Raw genomic sequence first — 18517 nt, forward strand, 5'->3', positions numbered from 1 at the left:
GCCCACACTGTTGCCACTCTTGTCACATAGACTATGTATGAAATAAGACAGGGAAACCTTTCTTGTTCCACCTCCTAACAAACCAAAGCATCTCGCCCACCTGAACTTCTACCATTAGCGCATCACCTCCCCAGGCTAAGGCCTCTTTCTCCATGGGCTCCACAGTGGGGATAGGGGACATAAGTAGGAGGCAGAGGCGGGAGGTGAGCACAAGTTCTTTTATGAGGCATCAAATATACATTCTTATATACAAGGAGGAAAAAAAGACAATGCCTGAACCCCAGCTCCTCTCCATACAGCCCCTCCCACCACCACCCTCCCCGGCCCCCAAGCCCCAGGGTCCCTGGCCTTCCATACGCCAGGGTCCATCTGTCTGTCTGTACTGCAGCCCATAGTGGAGAGGGGAGAGGAAGGCAGGAACTGAGAAAGGAGCTGAATGTGCGGGGCAAGAAGAGGAGCTGGGGCTTGTAAAAAATATATTTATAATAAATAAACAGGGCTGCAAAAGGGCTGGAGAGGCAGCAGAGATTTTGACGGACAGAAGGACTCAGGCATTCTGGCTCCCAGCCCCGGCTCTGATGGCTTCAATCTCTGCCTCAGGAAAGACATCTTGGGCTCAGGATGGCCCTCTGGGAGCTTCTCCCCAGGGCTGATGCTGGGTGCCCTGCCCCAGAGAGGTGTGTTTGGGTGATATCTATAAAGTGCATTGTCTTCGGTTGTTGCTGGGAGAGGTGGAAGGGAATGGGGGGGCATGCAATATGGGTGAGGGAGGGCAGTGCCCTTCTCATCCCAGACCTGAGCCCCCCCTAAACCTGTCTGGACTTTGATCAGGATAAGAACATTGCAGGGCGAGGCAAGTTCCTGAAGTCAAAGAGGTCTGGGCTGGGGCTTATTGGAGAGAGGGCATAGACTGGCTCAAGAGAGGAAGCACTGCCCCACATGGGGGCCAGCCCAAGCGGGGTCCCACCCACCTAGTGCATTGACAGTCTGTGTCCTCCAGCAGGCAGAAAGACACATGGAGGTGTGTGGCCAGGCCCTGAGGTCAGAGAGAGGGCCGAGCCAGCTGAGGTTTGGCCACAACTCTACAAAGCTCTCTCCCAGCTCCACATGGCCAGAGGAGCTCTGGGGAAGCCTTCACCCCCACAGCTCCGACAGCTGCCCTTTTCCACCAGCCAGAGCTGTGAGGGGGTTCACATTGGCCCGGAGGTCTGAGGCCACCGAGCCAGACCTCCAGGGAAAAGGTGGGGAAAGGAAGACAGGTGAAAGAGGACGAGGATCTCTGAAAGACCCCCACCACTCCCCAGCTCTGGAGTGCCCTGAGTCCAGGCTGCAAGTGGTAAAGGTCTTTTAATCTGGAAGGAAACCCCGTGGCAACTGCAGGGGCTTGGAGGAGGGGCCCCAAGGCAGGGAGGAAGTGGAGAGGAGGACATTGCTATGTGTATATATATTTTGAAAAAAACTGAGGAGGGAGAGAAGGGCAAGGTCCCTCTCCTGTGAATTCCCCCAGACCTTCCTGTTTCCTAGCTCACTTGCTCCATTCATCAGACCACGGTGCTGATCCGGCTTGGCTTGGCCTTGGGGTTTGCACTGGGTGGGTTGGCAGTGCCAGGGGGCCCAGAGGCGTGCAGCGGGCCATGAGGGGAGGTGGGAGGCAGAGGTGAGTGCGGGGTGTGTGGTGAGGGTGGAGGGAGGGGCGGGTAGGAGGGGTGGGGTGGGATGGGTGAGTGTGGTGACAAGGGTGACTGGGGGTGGTGGGGGTGGGAGTAGGAGCCCCCGGGTGGCCGGGATCCAGGGCCTCCGGCTGCGCCTGCTGCTGGCATCATCTGTGGGTGGTGACTGAAGATGAAGTGTTTGGGGCCCTGTTTGTGGGCAGGAGGGTGCTGGGGGGCAGGACTGTACAGGGGCAATGGGGATGTGGGCTGGTGCAGGGGGTGGCGGCCATGTGGAGCAAACTGAGGGTGTCCTCCAGTCCCTCGTCTGGGAGCTCTGCCTGGCCGGCCCAAGGTATAGTGCTGAGGCCCTGGGACAGGGCCATGGGCATGGAAGTGGCGATGTGGCCCCACAGGTGGGGCTGAGGCGGGTGGTGGTGGAATGGAGCCCAGTTGGGGCAGGGGTGGGGGCTGCTGTGGAGGTGGGGGCAGAGGGGGCTGCTGGGGTGGGAGGTAGGGTGGTGGGGCAGGACCCGGTCCTTGGCAATATTGGGCATGCAGGGCTTGGAGCTTGGACTGCCCATCAGGTAGCACCCCCAGGCCACCGTGGCTGTGACCATGGTGGTGGTGGTGGTGATGGTGGTGGGTAGAGGAAGCAGATGAAGAGGAGGCAGAGGCCTGGCCTGTTGGCGGTGGTGGCATCTGGAAGGGCCCCTTGCCCCGCTTGCTTCCAAATAGGGAGCCCAGGAAGGATGAGGAGTTGGAGACTGGCCTCTGGCTCTTGTACTCCTCTGGCGGCGGGGGTGGGGGCGGAGGTGGCATCCTCTGGTGAGGGCGTGGACTGCTAATAACAGACCCCTGGAAGCGGGGAGGGGGGGAAGTCAGGCCAGTCTAGACATCCTAGACCCGCAACCCTAAACACCACCCCTGTCCCTGAGGGTTGGAGCTGGGGAGACAGGGACCCCCAAGTGATGATGAAAACCAAACAGCAGTCCTGTACTTGTACATGGAGCTCCCCAGCTGGCAAAGCTCTGCTGTCACATCCACTATTTCGGATGAACCTCAGCAGGCATAGGAAGAATTAGTAGGACCTCCTCCTCACACCCATTTTGTAGGCCAGGAAAATGTTAGGACCAGAGAGCAGAGTGACTCGCTCAGGGTCAAAGAGCAGGACTTGGAGGTAAGAGCTTCTTGAGGCCCAAGTCCAAGGGCATCCCTACTCGGAGTTGGCCCTGGGGTTGAGAGGGGGCACGGGAGAGTGGAAGACAGACTGAGAGACAGGCAGAGTGAGGACAGACAGAGTTGAGGACAGATGGAGAGAATGGTAGGCTGGGAGAGGCAGCCACACGGTTCCCAGCAGGGAAGAGGGGGAAGCAACAGGTCCCCTCCTCCTCTGGGGCTCCATGGCCGGGGCAGGGCTCATGCAGAGGACGAGTGGGGCAGGAGCTGGCACTTACTTCGATGGTGCTGTCCAGCGATCCCACGCTGTTACGCCGCCCCCGCTTCCCTGCACCCACAAGCAAGGAGCCCAGCGTCAGAGCAGCAACCCCCCCTCCCCACCCTGCTGGGCTCCAGAGCTGGGCACCAGGCCTGGGCCCCTCCCGGGGACAGACACCCCATGATCCCTTTCCCCCATTGAAGAGGGGGAGGTGGGGAGGAGGAGAGGTGGAGAAGGAAGAGAAAGAGGAGGAAAAGATGGAGAAGGAGGAGAGGCGGTACAGGAGAGACAGAAGAGGGAAAAGAGGAGGAGAGGAGGAGCAGCGAGAGAGAGGGGCTGAGCCCGTGGCCCCACTTCACACTCCCTGGCCCAAACCCTGGGCTCCACCTGTTCTGACCTGGCTACCAGGCCCCCTGTGGCACAGTGCCCAGGGCTCTGGGTGAAGGCAGGGTGCGTGCGTGTGTAGCAGGTGGAGGGAAGGCTGGCGGCCAGTGACAGGAGGCAAAGAGGACACCCGGTCCCATGTCTCCCCAGCCAGGGCAGGGCCCAGAAGACTTACCTGCATCAGAGAGGTCTCGCAGAGAACTGCTGAGTGCGCCCCGTTTGAGCCCATCGCCTGCCCCATAAGTGTCCTCTAGGCTACTGCGGGCCAGCGTCCCATTCACTGAGTCCTTGGCCCCTCCAGGCTGTGAGGCGTTAGGCCGCATCATACCTTTCTGCTTCTCCAGCTCCGCTGGGTGACAGTGGAAGAGACAGGGTGCAAAGATCAGGAATGGGAGTGGGAACCCACATGACTGGCCCCAGCCCTCCACAGGCTCCCAGACCTCTTGTTTTGCCCCCTGGACAGCCAGCACTTATTTCCCCCCAAACTGCAGCTCTGTCTCTGAAGCCACCTTGGTGCCCAGACCCTGTCCTGCACCACTTCCTCCTGCTAGTTCTTTCCTCTCAGTACCTGTCCTACCTGCTCCTTTTTCCCTCCTTTTGCCCTTTGTACTCCTCCCCTTTCTTACTGTCTAGCAGTCAGGTCTCCCCAAACACCCCTGAAGTTCAAAAAAGAACTTCAAGGCAGATGGTTCACAGTAAGGACAAGAAGACCCTTCTAGCTTATGGAGAAGGACAATCTTTCCAGAGCTCACTCAGTTCTCAGATACCTTGCTCCAGGGCAGAGGAGCTCCTGGAAGGGCAGGAGCAGGAAACTGACAGGAATCGAATCCTCTATTATGTGCCAGGCAGTATGGTGGGTGCTACACATACTTGATCCCTCTCAATCCACATTATTAGCATCATCCACATTGTGCAGAGGAAGAAACTGAGAATCCGAGAAGTCATAGAGCTTGCCCAGGGTCATATAGCTGGAAATGGTGGAGCCAACATTCTGGAAGCAGGTCTTCCTGATTCCAGAGCTTGGGCTTTCCTGGCTTCCTTATACCCCCAATTCTTTAAGCAAGTCATAGAAACTCTAGTCTAATTATCCTCCCCTCATCTTGATATGCTAATGTCTTGCTCTGCATTTCCTGAGGGTCTCTGGGGATTTGGTGAACTGAAACTTCTAACCCTGCCTTGCTGAGTAGAGTAGACCCTGGAACTGTGAAGGCCTCACCAAGGAGCTGTCCGCCGCCTCTGTCTCTCTCTGTGTGCCTGCCTCTCTCCTTAATACCATGTTACTTAACTGTGACTGCTTAGCCTGGAGAAGAAAAAACTTGGAGGACATTGGGGGAAATGAGATGTAATCACTTTTGTTTTCCATTGTATATGATTCAAGATGATTTGGTGTAGCCCCCCTAGGGCTGGGAGAACAAGTTGCTGAGACTCAGCTCAGGAATTGATATGTGGGAAGAGGGAGGGAGAGGGTGAGATAGGGAATGATATTTGTTGAACGCCTAGGATATATTGGGACTCTTTGGCTGCCTTGTTTCATTTCATCTCTTCAATTCTGTGGAGGAGATTTCTGGTCATCCCAATTTCATGTAGGAAGAAACTGGGGCTCAGGGGGTTAAGTGATTTGCTCTAGTTTATCCAGATAATAAATCATATATCTAGGATCTGAAACTACAGATCTACCTCCTATACCCTGATTCTTCTCCATGATGCCTTTTAATAGAAGGAAGAATTAGCTCCCAATTGGAGAATAGATGTGGGGGCCAGGGCATTGGCTCTTAGGGCCTGGAATACTAATCTGAGGTTGGGAGGTAATGATCTCCTTGTCACTGAAGGTATTCAAGCAGAGAATGAAGGGTTCCTGGAATAAGGATAGGAAAGTTATGCAAGCCAACCCTCAACTCTGAGATTCTCTGAAGATGGGATTCTTGATGTCTGCAGGGCACTATGTCAAAAGTGGGGGAAGGACACATGGCTGGGTTACTCACACTCCACACGGTACTTCTCCATCTCCTGCACCTCAGCAATGGACTCCCGCAGGTCAGATGTGAAGCGCAGTCGGTCTTGGAGGCTAGGGGCATTGAAGATGATAAGGACTTTTCGCTCCCCACCAGGTACTGCAGACAGCAACTTGATTCCAAACTGGTAATCTGTGGGTAAAGGGAGGGGACAGGAAAAATTGGGTGCCTCTGCAGAACTAAAGCAAGGTGGCTTAGATGGGAAATGAGTTCTCTCTCTCCGTTTTTTTTTTTTTTTTCAAGACAGAGTCTCATTATGTTACCCAGGTTGGTCTTAAACTCTGGTCTTGGCCTCCCAATGATGAGACTATACCACCAAACCTGGCTTGGAAATGATTTCTCTAATGCCCAACTCTGATGTGTCTCTTTCTCTGCTCCAGTGTCTTTAGTGGTTCCCCTTTGCCCCCGAACTCCTGATAGTTGTGGCCCTCTTACTCATTATACTCCAGGATGTAAAGGCAAACCCAATTCTGCACTGCTTTCTAAAAACCCTTTCCTTTATACCTCTGCCTCTACTCACAATGATTTTGCTGTCCTGAATGCCACCCAACCATGCTCCTCCTGGTTCAGTCCTTCAGAGTACAGCATGATCACCATCTCTTCACCCCACCAGGGAACACACACACACTGTGCTTCCCTGATCCCTAGGGGCCAGACTTGAGTCACACTCCACCTTGGCCTGCTCTTCATCCCAGGACCAGGTAGGTGCTTTGGAGAACTTAACCCATTTGTAAAGGACTCCAAAACCTGAAGGCTGGTATGGATGAAGGATGAGCATGGCGGCCATGGGATAGACTCAAGATGCTGGGGTCCAAGAAGGGACTCACATGAATTCTGGAAGAGCTGCATGTGCATTTCCACCAGGGGAAAGGACTGACGGAAGCTGTATGTCACCAAGATCTTCTTCTTCTGGAAAATTTTGGTGACCTTTGGCAGGGGTGGGAAAAAGACAAGAGGCAGGGTTTGGGGCGGGGAATTTCCACATGGCACCTAATTCTAGTAATCACCCTCCCTTCCCACCCCCCACTAAGAGACATAAACACACAAACACATATACCCACAAGTTGGGGAGAACTGAAGCTTGAGGAACAGAACAGGAAAGATGGGATTTTTCTATCCAAATTCTTGATGTCATGACAAGGCACACAAGTATTTACAATTTTTACAGGAACTGACTGAATGCTGCTCCCTCTAGGAAGCCCATCCTAACGCCCCACATGGATTTTCATTTCCCTTTTCTGAGTTTCCACCAGAGTGCCAGATCAGTGCTTTTCCCATCTAGAGCTCTATGGTAGTCCTTTGAGTATATAATTGCCCACTACTGGCCTGGAGGACAGGAATCTGGTTTTCAAGTTCTCTCACCCACCTGGTCCTCACCCTCCACAGCCAGCACAGAATGGCACTCTCTGCTCTGCCTATTTATAGAGTTAACAAGTCTTTTTCTCAACAACCTAAGAGCTTTACTAAGTACTTAGGCACTCTGGACTTTCCACTAACATGAGCTCAGGGAATCTTCTAGTGCCTTTTTTTTTTTGTGGTTCTAGGAAACTAACTCAGGGCCTTACACATGCTAGGCACTGAATCACTGGGTTTCAGCCCCAGCTCCTGCAAGTGGCTCTTAAAAAATAACTGTTTTGATTTCAGGATGATTACAGCTCACAGTGATTCAAAGTACTTTTTTAAGTCCTTGGGACTGTGAGCTTCCTGAGAACAGGGACTGAGTCTGATTCATCTCACATACCCAGTGCCCAGCATAGGGCTAGACACAGATGTCAGCACACGAGGGGCATCTAAAACTGACTTAGCACTTGTGTGGGTCAGGCCCACCTCAGGGTAACACCATTCCACATACACATATGACTTTTTTTTTCAGTACTGGGGATTGAACCCAGGGGCACTCTACCACTGAGCTACATCCCTGGCCCTTTTTATTTTTTGAGATGGTGTCTCAGTTGACCAGGTTGGCCATGAACTTGTGATCCTCCTGCCTCAGCCTCCCAAGTTTCTGGGAGTACCACCACTCCTGGCTATGACCTCTTTTTCATCTTCATGACAACCCTAGGATGTACAGGTTAGCTCCATTTCACACATCAGGAAACAGGCTCAGAGGGGGCATTGAAGATATTTGTCTGAAGCAGTGATTCTTAACTGGGGTTTTTTTTCACCCAGAAGATATTTAGCAATGTCTTTTTGTTATCCCAAAGATCAAGTGAAGATCCTTGGAGGAAACCCACAGGGAAACAGATTCTAACCATCAGAACTGTCTGATAAGACAATTGGATGCCTTGGAGGAGGGTATGTTTCTGTCCCTGCAGTCATAAAGGCCATCTACAAAATTGGTTTTTACCAGAAGAACTTGAAAGTCCCATCCCTAAAAGACAAACACCTCTGTACTGGTGATGAGCTTGGTTTCAAGAATACCTTCTACAATCAGGACCACTGGAAGGTTTCAGACTGATTCCAGGGTCACAGTTCACCTCTTTTCACACAACCCTCCTGGCTATTAAGATGAACAGGGACATCTCTCCTACCACTTTCCATATTGCAAATTTGTATGTCAACCATTTTCTGCCTCTTTGTGGCTGTGGCAACCTACAAATGGGAGAAGCAGAGGCACAGTAGAGCACCTCACCCGCCATGCTCCACACACCAATGTCAACAAGGTTTACACAGATCCAGTAGCCAAGCTGACCAACTCCCTCCCATCTCCTTCAGCACCGTGCCCATACCACTAGGAGATCATTGAAGAGGAAGACCTCCCGCTGATGCAGCCCTAGCCTCTGGGGGCGGTTTGGATCTGGCACCTCGTAGAGCTGGCAGCAGCAAACCAGTCGACGGTGAGGAAGAGACAGGACCTGGACAGGCATGGAGAAATAGTGTCAGCAAGGCCAGCCCATCAACTTCAGAGTCCCAGCACTTTAACATTCAATCGCAAGAGGAATTGTACCTCTGATAAATATGTGCCACTCTGACACAAAGACTATAAAGCTCCAGCTTTTCTGACACCTTGCTTTGTTCCCTGTAGCACCCTCTGTCTGTAATGCCTTATCTGTCCAGCTCCACATGGCCACATTCCACCCCTCTTTCGAATTCCAATTCCAAAGTTTTCCCTTCTAAGGTTTCCTTAATTTACCCATGCTGAAAATGGCCTCTCCTTCCTTTTTACTCCCCTAAACTAGACCATAAGGTGGAAGTATTATAAATGTCTGTCTGGAAACCCCATTGGTCTCTGAGTGCCCCTAAGGACAGAGACCATATCTGATTCCTACATTTGTCTCCAGGGGCCTGTGAAATGCTGAGCTCAGTGGAAAGGCATTCATAAATGTTTGTTGACCAAAGTGTATTCTTGCTCTGCCTCTCAGCTAATATTAGCTTGGCTCCTTACTTGGAGTGGGCAAGCAAATCCAGAGGTGGGAAGGATGCTAATATTTATATAGCAACCGCTATGGGCCTTGCACCATCTGCAACACTGTCCCCACCCCAAGGAATGCATTATCACTCACTCCATTTTGTAGGTGAAGGGAACCTTGGGCTCATAAGGGACAGTGACTTACCACATAGTGGTAGAGAAAGACCAGAACCCTGGTCCTCTGCAGCCTCCTGGGGCACTTACCGGTTTCTTGCCAACAATCATGCGCTCCACGGCCTGCACCTGGGACACATGGTCATCATTGGTCCGTAGTTCACGTCCCTGGATGCGCTGGTAGATGCCCACCAGGAGGTCTCGGGGGATGTCTTCACCATTGTCAACCCCTGAATAGGGGAGTAACCCCAGGATATGTCACATAAATGTAGGGAGTGATTGGTAGGGGTTTTCCACAATATCCCACACCTACATACAGACCATGATAATAGTTAGGGCCAAGGGTTAATTGGGTACCCGTGATTCCTTGACCAGGATTGGGGCAGGGAAGCTGCCCTTCAATAAACCAGCAAATTGCTTTCTTCCCTAGGGTAGGGACTTTATCTAAACAGCCCAGAACACACTATAATTAAGACAATCATATAGTATTTTTTTTGCCTTCTAAATTAGCAAAAATAATATCCAGTGTAGAGAACTGGGCATGTATAGTAACATGACTATTATGGAAGGTAGTTTGGCAAAAGCCTAAATATCCAGAGCCAGTGATTCCTCTTCTAGGAATCTGCCCTGAGAAATTACTCAGAAATAACATGCAAGATATATGTCCAAGAATGTTCACAAAATGCTACTTATTGGGAAACTCCGAAACAACCTAAGTTCTAACATGAGAGAAACAGTTAAGTAAAGGTTTGTATATCCATTTAATAAGATAATATACAGATGTTAAAAACTTGACATTTACAAAAACATTTCAGTAGCATGGGGAAATTCTTGTAGCAAGTTAAGTGAAAAGAGTAAGATAATAAATTGCATGTATAACATGAACTTAACTATATAGAAAGTTACATATGCATAGAAAAAAATATACCAAAATATTAAACATGGATGCTCTAATGACAGAATTTGAGACCATAAAAAGACATTTTCTATATTTTCAAAAAAAATTGTTTTGGCAGTACTCAGTATCGAACTAGAGCTCATACATACTAAGTACATGCTATACCACTGAGCTATATTCCCAGGCTCCCAGAGTTTCTAAAGTGAGCATGTATTACTTTCATTTGTTTGCTTTATTTATTCAATAACTGGAGGGGAAATACACACAGACACCCCCTTCCCACATAGCCTCCAGAATCACATTTGTCCTTCTATATGCAAGGGAGATTGGTTCTATCAATACCCAAATCTGAGGATGTCCATGTCTCTTATATAAAATGGCACTGTATTTGCATATAACCTACACACATCCTCCAGCATATGTAAAATCACCTCTAGATTATTTACACTTACTACAATATAAATGCTATGTAAATAGTTTTTATACTGTATTGTTTAGGGAATCATGACAAGAAAAAACTCTATACATGTTCAGTACAGATGCAACTTTTTTCAAATATTTTTGATCTGTAGTTGGTTGAATTCACAAATGTTGAACCCGCATATATGGAGGGCTGACTGTACATACATATGGGGGGTAGGGAATAGATGAATGAATAATGGCAGGATTTTCATAGACAGCTCCAGATGGCCTCTGATCTAACTCCCTCCTCCTAAGTCTACCATCCTTCTCCCCTCCTGATTGTCTGCTCAGTGAAACCCACTCACTTCTTTCTAAACCTTCTGCTAGAGGAAATGATGTCTCCTTTGGAAATGCCACGCCTACTCCTGGGACAGGTGCTAAAGGAACATTTTTTTTTTTTTTTTAGTACTAGGGATTGAATCCAGGGGCGCTTTACCATCCATCCCCATCTCTTTTCAATTTTTTTTTTTTTTTTTTAGACAGGGTCTCGATAAGCTGCTGGGGCTGGCCTTGAACTTAAGATCCTCCTGCCTTAGCCTCCAGAATCACTAGGATTACAGGCATGCACCATGGTACTTGGCTTAAAGGAATACTCTTCACCGTATTGCCTTTTTCACTTTAGCTGTCAGAGAGTTTAAAGCCTACTAACTGTATAGACCCTGATGCTCAGCAACTTTGTCTTGATTTTGGCTCCCCCCACCCCCAACTCTATTTTCTTCTTTCATTTCTGTTTCCATTTTTAGCAGGCTGCTCTTTGGTGAGAGGCAGGGCTTGACATCAATACAATAAACCAAGAATAACAAGTCAAAGTGACACCTTTCATCTGGCATTCAATGCCCTCAGGTAGTAGCTCCATCTGACCTTCTCAACCTATCATCTACCCCATTTCCATTGTTCTCTAAACAACTTTACATTTTTCTCCCACTGTGCCTTCCTTGTTCTTCCCACTAGTTATCCTCCCCTATATCTATTCTGTCTCCTTATCCATGCCTTTAGGGCTCAACTTAAAATAAAATCCTCCAGGAAGCCAGTTGGAGGTAGGCTCTCCGGAGCTGTTTCGAGGTCTGACTGGATTTTGGCTTTTCTAATATCACTATTCAGTATCTGTCTTATGTTGGTTATCTGAGCACTACAAGTCAGTCTCTTCCACACATGGGGAGCTCTCTCAGAGCAGGGACTATGGCAGACTCTCCTCCATTGTCCTTGGCACCCATCATAGGGCCTGGCACACATTAAGAATCAACTGACTAGTGGCTGAGTGATTAAATGAATATGTGAGTGCAGGAAAGGGTACGTAAAATAAATGAGTCTTTATGGGTATATATAAGGAAGAGAAGGAAGGAGAGAGCAAAGAATGGATAAGTGAATGACTGGGTGAAATAATGTAAGAGCCAGGACTTTTATCTATCATATTCAGTGCTATAACGCTAGGACCTAGAAGCCTGGTACACATAAGATGTTCAATAAATATTCAGTGTGTGGATGAGTATATGGGCAAATAACATTTTTTTGTGTGTGTGTGTATGTGTTGCTGAGGATGGAACCCAGAGCCTCATGCATTCTAGGCAAGCACTACATCCCCAGCCCTTTTAAAAATGACTCTGAGTGAATTTAAAAGTGAATGCCCTGGAGATATTCAGCCTTGACAGAAAGTGAAACACCACACAGGTTAATTTCTAAAAACAGTTGGGATCTCCCTCATCCTTCCCCCACCTCACACCCCACCCACTTTCCTTTCACAGGCAAAGAGTAGGAAAAGCTGATGATAAGTCTGGTCACCTCTCAAGTTCTTGATGAAGTCATCTAGTTTCATCTTCCGCTCAGCCTTGACGCTAGGACTGTACATGTCGGTATTGAGGAGGATGATGGCAAAAGCAAGGATGAAGATGGTGTCTGGGTTCCGGAACTGGCGCACGAGGGCTGGGTTACAGACACAGTACCTCTGGCTGTAGGGCAGGAGGGGTCAAGTCCAAACTCAGGCACCAGCAATCTCTACCTACCCACCATTTGCCCAGGCTGGCAGAACCAACACTTTTCTCCAAGAAATACTTCCTTAGCCTTCTGGGTCTGTCCATTTCAGATCTCCCAAGACTAACATGTAAAAACAACACTCACTATCTTTTTGGAGCTTTCCCATTTTATGTATTGTTTATTGTCTCATGTAATCTTTTCACAATCCTGTAAAGTAGCTATTTTTCTCCTTCTTCCCCTCTCTTTCTCGATTTTTCTTTTTCTTTTTTGTTTCTTTTTTTGGTATCAGGGATTGAACCAAGGGGCATTTAACCACTGAGCCACATCCCCACCCCTTTTTATTTTTGATTTGGATACAGGTTCTTGCTAAATTACTTATGGTCTCTCTAAGTTGCTGAGGCTGGTTTTGAACTTACGATCCTCCTGCCTCAGCCTACCTCTCTCTTTCTCACTTTCTCTCTCTCTCTCAGGTTCCAAGTGGTGAGGTAAATTGCCCAAGGTAATACAGCTGGTAAATGGTAAAGCCATATCTTTCTGACTTCAAAGCAAATCCTTCTCCCATATGGGAAACAAGTTCTCAGCAACTCCTCTGTTTCTCCTCTAAATACTTCAAAGGAATGGAGCAGGTTTCAGACCCACACCTGTCTGATCCTTAAAGCATTTATAGTACCGTATAATGGTTAAGGGCATGGATGGACTGTGCAGTCAGACATACTTAAGTTCAAATCCTGGTTCCACTCCTTACTGTCCTGGGCAAGTTAATTTATAATCTGCAAAATCAGAATAATAGAAGCACCTACCCATAGAGTGGTTTTTAAGTATTTAATGAAATAATCATGTAGAGTGTCCAGTTTGGTGCCTGATACCTAGGATGTCTTCCATGAATGTTAGCTTTTTAATTTTTTTGGCTGAGCTGGGAATGGGACCCAGGGCCTTGTGCATGCTAGACAAGTGCTCTACCACTGAGGTACATCTCCAACCCCATTAATGTTAGTTTTTATTTCTGGTATTGTTATTAAATGCCCACGTTACAGATGCTGATCTAGATACTTTATATGTACTACCTCTGATCTGCACAACTGCTTTGGAAGACAGGTTTTATTGTTTCTGTTTTATGGTGAGAAAAGTATGAGGCTCAGAGAAGTGACTTGTAGACATACACTACATGGGTCCCCAAAGTGGAGAGGGACAGCTTCAGGAGAGGAAAGCTGGCATACCTAAAAGCTTCGATGAGTCGCTCCACTTTCTGGGCCTCACCCTGAACCCGGATATGGGATTGGAACTTCCGGAGCGCGTCATCCAGATCCATGGAAGAAAAATCCATCTCATCCACAACACAGCTGAGGAACAAAGAAGGGAATGCAGCACTCTCAATTCTTCCACACACACACACACACACACACACACACACACACACACGCATACAAACCCTTCTGATCCACCCTGACCTGCTCAAATGGACTAACATCCCCACCAATAGATTTCTAAAATCAAGACCTGTGGGCTGAACATTTAAGGGCAGAATGTGTAAAATAAATTCATCCCAGAAAAACAAGGCAGGACAGGTGGTCACTAGGGATCCTATCCATCAATCCACTCATTCCAGAGATGGGAAAACTGAGGCCCAAAGCAGGACATAGGATGAGCATGCCCTGCCCAGGGTCACTCAGTAGACTTTCCAAGTAAGATCAAGATAGATCAGATTCCTTTGTGGCAGAAGTACAAGGGAGCAGGAAGATATATTCGTCCTGTTTTGAAAAGTTTATCTGATCAACAAGGAGGAGCTGTCCCCTTCTTCCCTGCTAGCTTCCTTTCCTGGGAATCCCAAGCCCGCCTGCCCCATGCTGGGGTCCTCACTCCAACACGTCTCTGTTGAACTGCTTCTGCCGGTTCCCTAGGAATTCCCCTATCATCTGCCGACTCAGGCCTTTCCGCTCCAGGATGAAGTGAGCCACTCCCACTGGTGTGTCTGACAGGAAGCCCCGCTCGATTAAATACTGGATACCTTTCTCTGGCTTCCTGTAGAAAGAGAGGAGGTGGATGAGATGACAGTCATTCTAGAACTTTGTCCTCTGTCCCATTTCTAGAACTAATTTGGGGCCCAACTAACAACGGCTTCAGTGGACCAAGGATATCAAATCTATAATATGGTCCAATCCCTTCATGGTACAGATAAGAAAATTAAAGCCTAAAAGAGAGGAAACCACTTGCTCATTTCACAGAGCTTCAAAATTCCAAGGTCTCCTCACCCCAACTTCCTCCTTCACTGGAATGACACCACAGTTGGAAGAAAATCAGTATCTAATGAGAGCCAGCTTTATGCCAGGAGCTTTGATATTTCTAGCAGGTACCAGGAGTCCTGAGAAAAGGCCTGAGAAGAGGACAAGGTGGTCTCTCTGAGTCACACATCCTCAGGTTTGAGAAGAAGTGAAGGGGTCACTTTGTTCCATGTCCCATATCTCATCCTGGTAGGTATTACCCAGCCTTAGTATTTCTACAGGCAAAGTGCTCCTTAGGTTTCTAGAGAGCCAGGCCAAAATCTGGGTTGGAGCTATCCCACATCCAGAGCCCTAGAACCTTAGCTCTCCTGGAGGCTAAAATTTGGGAGACATTGGTATTCTAGGAGTCTCAAATCTATCACTTCCCAGTTGTATATCTGTGAATAATCCTCTTTAGTTCTGCAAGCCTTGATTCCTTGTCTATAAAATAGGGACATAACTACCCAACTTGCTGAGTTACTCTGAGAATTAAATATAGGTGGCAGTGTTTAACAAACTATGAAGATGTGAGGCATTACATCTAATGCCTTCTATTACAGCTAACATTTTCTAATTGCAGCTAATGTTTTTGAATTATTTTCTCATCAAATGCCACATTCCCAACCCACTCCTAAGCACCTGGCACGAGACCAGGCACCCAGAAAGAGCTCAGTCACGGTCACTGAGTAGTCTAGCACACCACTCTGTCCCCCCAACACCTCCCAAATACACCCCCCTGCTTATAGATAGATGGAAAAAAACAAAGCCCAAGGAAGGAACACACCTTGCCCAGGGCTACATAGTGAGTGGCCAAAGGCAGACAAAGGGTCTTGGTCTCCTGTTTCCCAGACTAGGGCTCTTTATAACCCAGACTGCTTCCTCTCTGAAAAGGGGAGGTGGGGAAATAAGGCTCAGAATTCATTTAGTGGAAAACATCTATCCAAGATCACACAGCCAGTCAGTGGCAGCACTAGGACCTGAACCCGGGTGTGCTGGGGGTCTCTACTCTGCCACTCTGTTTTCAATCCTCTTCCCTGAACAGCTGGGAAAAAACACCATTCTACCAAATGAGAGGCTAGTAGAACCAAGGTTGCTGCTTGGAGCTCAATCCCAAGGACCAAAGTGCCCACTGGCAGAGTAAGCAGGGTGAGGAGGCTAGAACAGGGGGCACATACTTATTGAAAAGGTTGAGGCCAATTCTGTAATGCCGCCTCTGTACCACGTCGTTGTTGAAGGCTGGCGAGTCCCAGCTGTGCCTTGTCTCCCGCTGGTAAGTCTGCTTGCACAGACCAGTGGCCGGAGGTTCCCTCAGACTGTCTCGAGAAGAGGAGCCAGAGCTGCAGTTGATGGTCTCATTGGAATTGCTGGAGCTCTCAAGGCTCTCATTATCTCCACCATCAGAGTTCTCGCCTGCTGCCTCACATTTCCCCAACCTCCGACCCCCAGCCACACCACTGGGCCCAGTGCCACTGTTTGGGGCTGGTGGCAAGGGCCCTGGTGGGGCTGGGGCTGGGCCCTCAGGGGCTGGGTAGTGGCGGTGCGGGATTGGGGCCCTGCCCGGTGGCCCCTTGTGCTTCAGGGTCCCATGGGGGCTGCAGCCATCAGCCTCATATACCAGCTGGCGGTGGACAGAGCCACGATCTGAGCGGTCACTCAGGTCCACAGAGCTGTCACTAGGAGGCTCAATGGTAAGCAAGGGAAGGTGGGCAGCCCGCAGCCGGAAATCCCGGCACTCCAAGCACCCTGGACCTCTGCGAGTGCCTTCCTCACGGCTACCATCTTCCCGGGTCCCTGGTGGCACTGGTGGAGGAACTGGAGGGAGGGGGGCTGGTGCCCAGAACTCAGGCCGGCCCTGGGGTGGGGGCTCTGTGCTGGGCAGTCGCTCAGGGGATGGTGGGGGAACTGGGTCATCCAGGTAGAGGGGAAGGTCACTGAAGGACGTGGCTGAGCTGTCCTCTTGCTGTTCCTTTGACTCCCGCTTCTCCAGTTGGGCTGACCCTGGCTCCTCTGACATAGGCCCTGATGGGTGGCAGTTCAGGGCTTCGTCGATGGATTCAGCCAGAGATTTTACCTGTACAGAGGGGAAGGGGAGGAGGGAAAGGGAGGGACAGGGTTGTGGGGGGAAGATGAAGGGAAGAATGGTGGAAGGGAGGGAAGGAGGGAAGGAGGGGAGGAAAAGAGGGGGAATCTTCCTGGTGGGTAGGTCAAGAAAGTATAATCCCCTCCCCCAACCCTTGGCAGGTTCTTTATGGTTTATAAAATAACTCCCAGGGAGCCATTGTGAGCTCACAAGAGCTCAGGCTAATGACCAAAAGGTCCTTTCTCAGACACCCCAATATCTCCTTTGTATCCATACAGACTCAAGCCAAATACTACCTCCTCCCTGATTCAAGCCACATTCCTGCCTCTGCCATTCCCCTGGGGAAAACCAAAATCCTGGGCTCCCAGAGTGCTCTTTCTTAGGAAACCCATTCAATTTAGCCTTAAGAATCTGGACTACACCTGGGAACTCTGCCTCCCTGTGGTATCCAGCTTCCAAACTGGCCCTTACAGATATCCACTCCTGGTATTCACACCCTCAGGTACCACATTATACCACAGTTGGTCTGTGTAACCAGCAACACATGGTAGAAGTGAAAGCATGTGACTTCTGGTATTAGGTTGTAAAAGACTGGCTTCCATCTTGAGCACTCTCTTGCTGGCTTGTATTCGCTCTCTGTCTCTCAGACCCCTCACCTGGGAGGAGCTACATCATGAACAGTCCCAGGGAGAGGACCATGTGGTGAGGAACTGAATCCTGCCAACAGCCAAGTAAGTGAGCCTGAAAGCAGTAGACCTGTCAGTCCCAGTCTAGTCTTCAGAGATTGCAGTCCTACCACACAGCTTGACCACAGCTTCATGAGAGATCCTGAACTAGAACCATCCAGCCAAGCCCCTCCCAGCTTCCTGGCCCTCAAAAAGAAATGGCTTCAGATAATTTATGTTTGTTGTTTAAGCACAGTCTCTAAGGTCAGTGTTAAGCTATTAAATTTGGGAGTAGTTTGCTGTGTAGCAATAGATAAGTGATACACACTTCCCCATCAGACTTGTATAGCACCACAGCTGGGACCAGGCCTTGTTCCTCTATCTCTCTCACCAGACTGTGATCCCTTATTCTCTATTCTTCCCTTGAGGGATGGGTGCAGTTCTGGTTTTTCTCTTTTTAGCTCAGTTCAATATATTGCTTGACACAGAAGAGATGTTTAATTAAATCTTTTCCATATGAATGAGTAGATGAATGATATAGACCTTCGCTTCAATACTACTTTATTCCACCTCTTTACTAGCTCTAAGGAAGGCTGATGGCAAGACCAGATCATAGAATACAAAGCAGAGTTATTTCTTCTCTCATAAAGTTTCATTCATTCAATTTCTAACAAGTACATCATTGGTTTGGTATTCCTTTTTGGGAGGTAGAGGGTGCTGGGGGCTTGTGTATGGTAGGCAAATGGTCTACCATTGAGCTAATCCCCAACTCCACCTCCTTGGTTTAGGAAGAAACCTAACATGTACTTAGCAGCTACCATGTACTAGGTGCTTCCATATGGGTTACTTAATTGAAATGTATCTTCATTTTTGGGGGGAGGCTAGTGGGAATCATCACTTATGTATATCCCCTACCCTTTTTTATTCTGAGGCAGGGTCTCATTAAATTGCCCAGGGTGGCCTTGAACTTGCAATCCTCCTGCCTCAGCCTCCTGAGTTACTAGGATTACAGGAGTGCACCACTGTGCCCAGCTTGAAATGAATCTTCAAAACATTGCAAAAAAAAAAAAAACCTGAAATAAAATAAAAACCACTCTAAAAAGAAGGCTTACTGGAATATGGTAGTGCATGCCTATAATCCAAGCAACTCAGGAGGCTAAGGCAGGAGGATTGAAAG

General features: G+C 48.9%; 1 protein-coding gene across 5 annotated transcripts in view; it reads right to left on the minus strand.

Annotated features, from left to right (window-relative positions):
• Positions 1-204: 204 nt before the first annotated feature.
• The window catches only part of IQSEC2 (IQ motif and Sec7 domain ArfGEF 2), an 83338-nt gene continuing 65025 nt past the window's right edge, over positions 205-18517 (minus strand). For 4 of the 5 annotated variants that reach the window (XM_081276954.1, XM_081276953.1, XM_081276955.1 and 1 more), the window contains 11 exons: positions 15771-16666; positions 14195-14356; positions 13555-13677; positions 12146-12312; positions 9097-9236; positions 8213-8338; positions 6311-6410; positions 5454-5615; positions 3647-3820; positions 3107-3156; positions 205-2507 (listed from right to left, as the gene is read on the minus strand). In XM_081276954.1, coding sequence (XP_081133080.1) covers positions 1542-2507; positions 3107-3156; positions 3647-3820; positions 5454-5615; positions 6311-6410; positions 8213-8338; positions 9097-9236; positions 12146-12312; positions 13555-13677; positions 14195-14356; positions 15771-16666 — 3066 coding nt within the window. In that variant the 3' untranslated portion in view covers positions 205-1541. The remainder of the gene's footprint in view (positions 2508-3106; positions 3157-3646; positions 3821-5453; positions 5616-6310; positions 6411-8212; positions 8339-9096; positions 9237-12145; positions 12313-13554; positions 13678-14194; positions 14357-15770; positions 16667-18517) is intronic. The other variant, XM_081276957.1, reaches the window with a different exon arrangement.

The sequence above is a fragment of the Spermophilus citellus genome, assembly GCF_964194105.1.
Source record: "Spermophilus citellus genome assembly, chromosome: X".
In the NCBI taxonomy this organism is placed as follows: domain Eukaryota; kingdom Metazoa; phylum Chordata; class Mammalia; order Rodentia; family Sciuridae; genus Spermophilus; species Spermophilus citellus.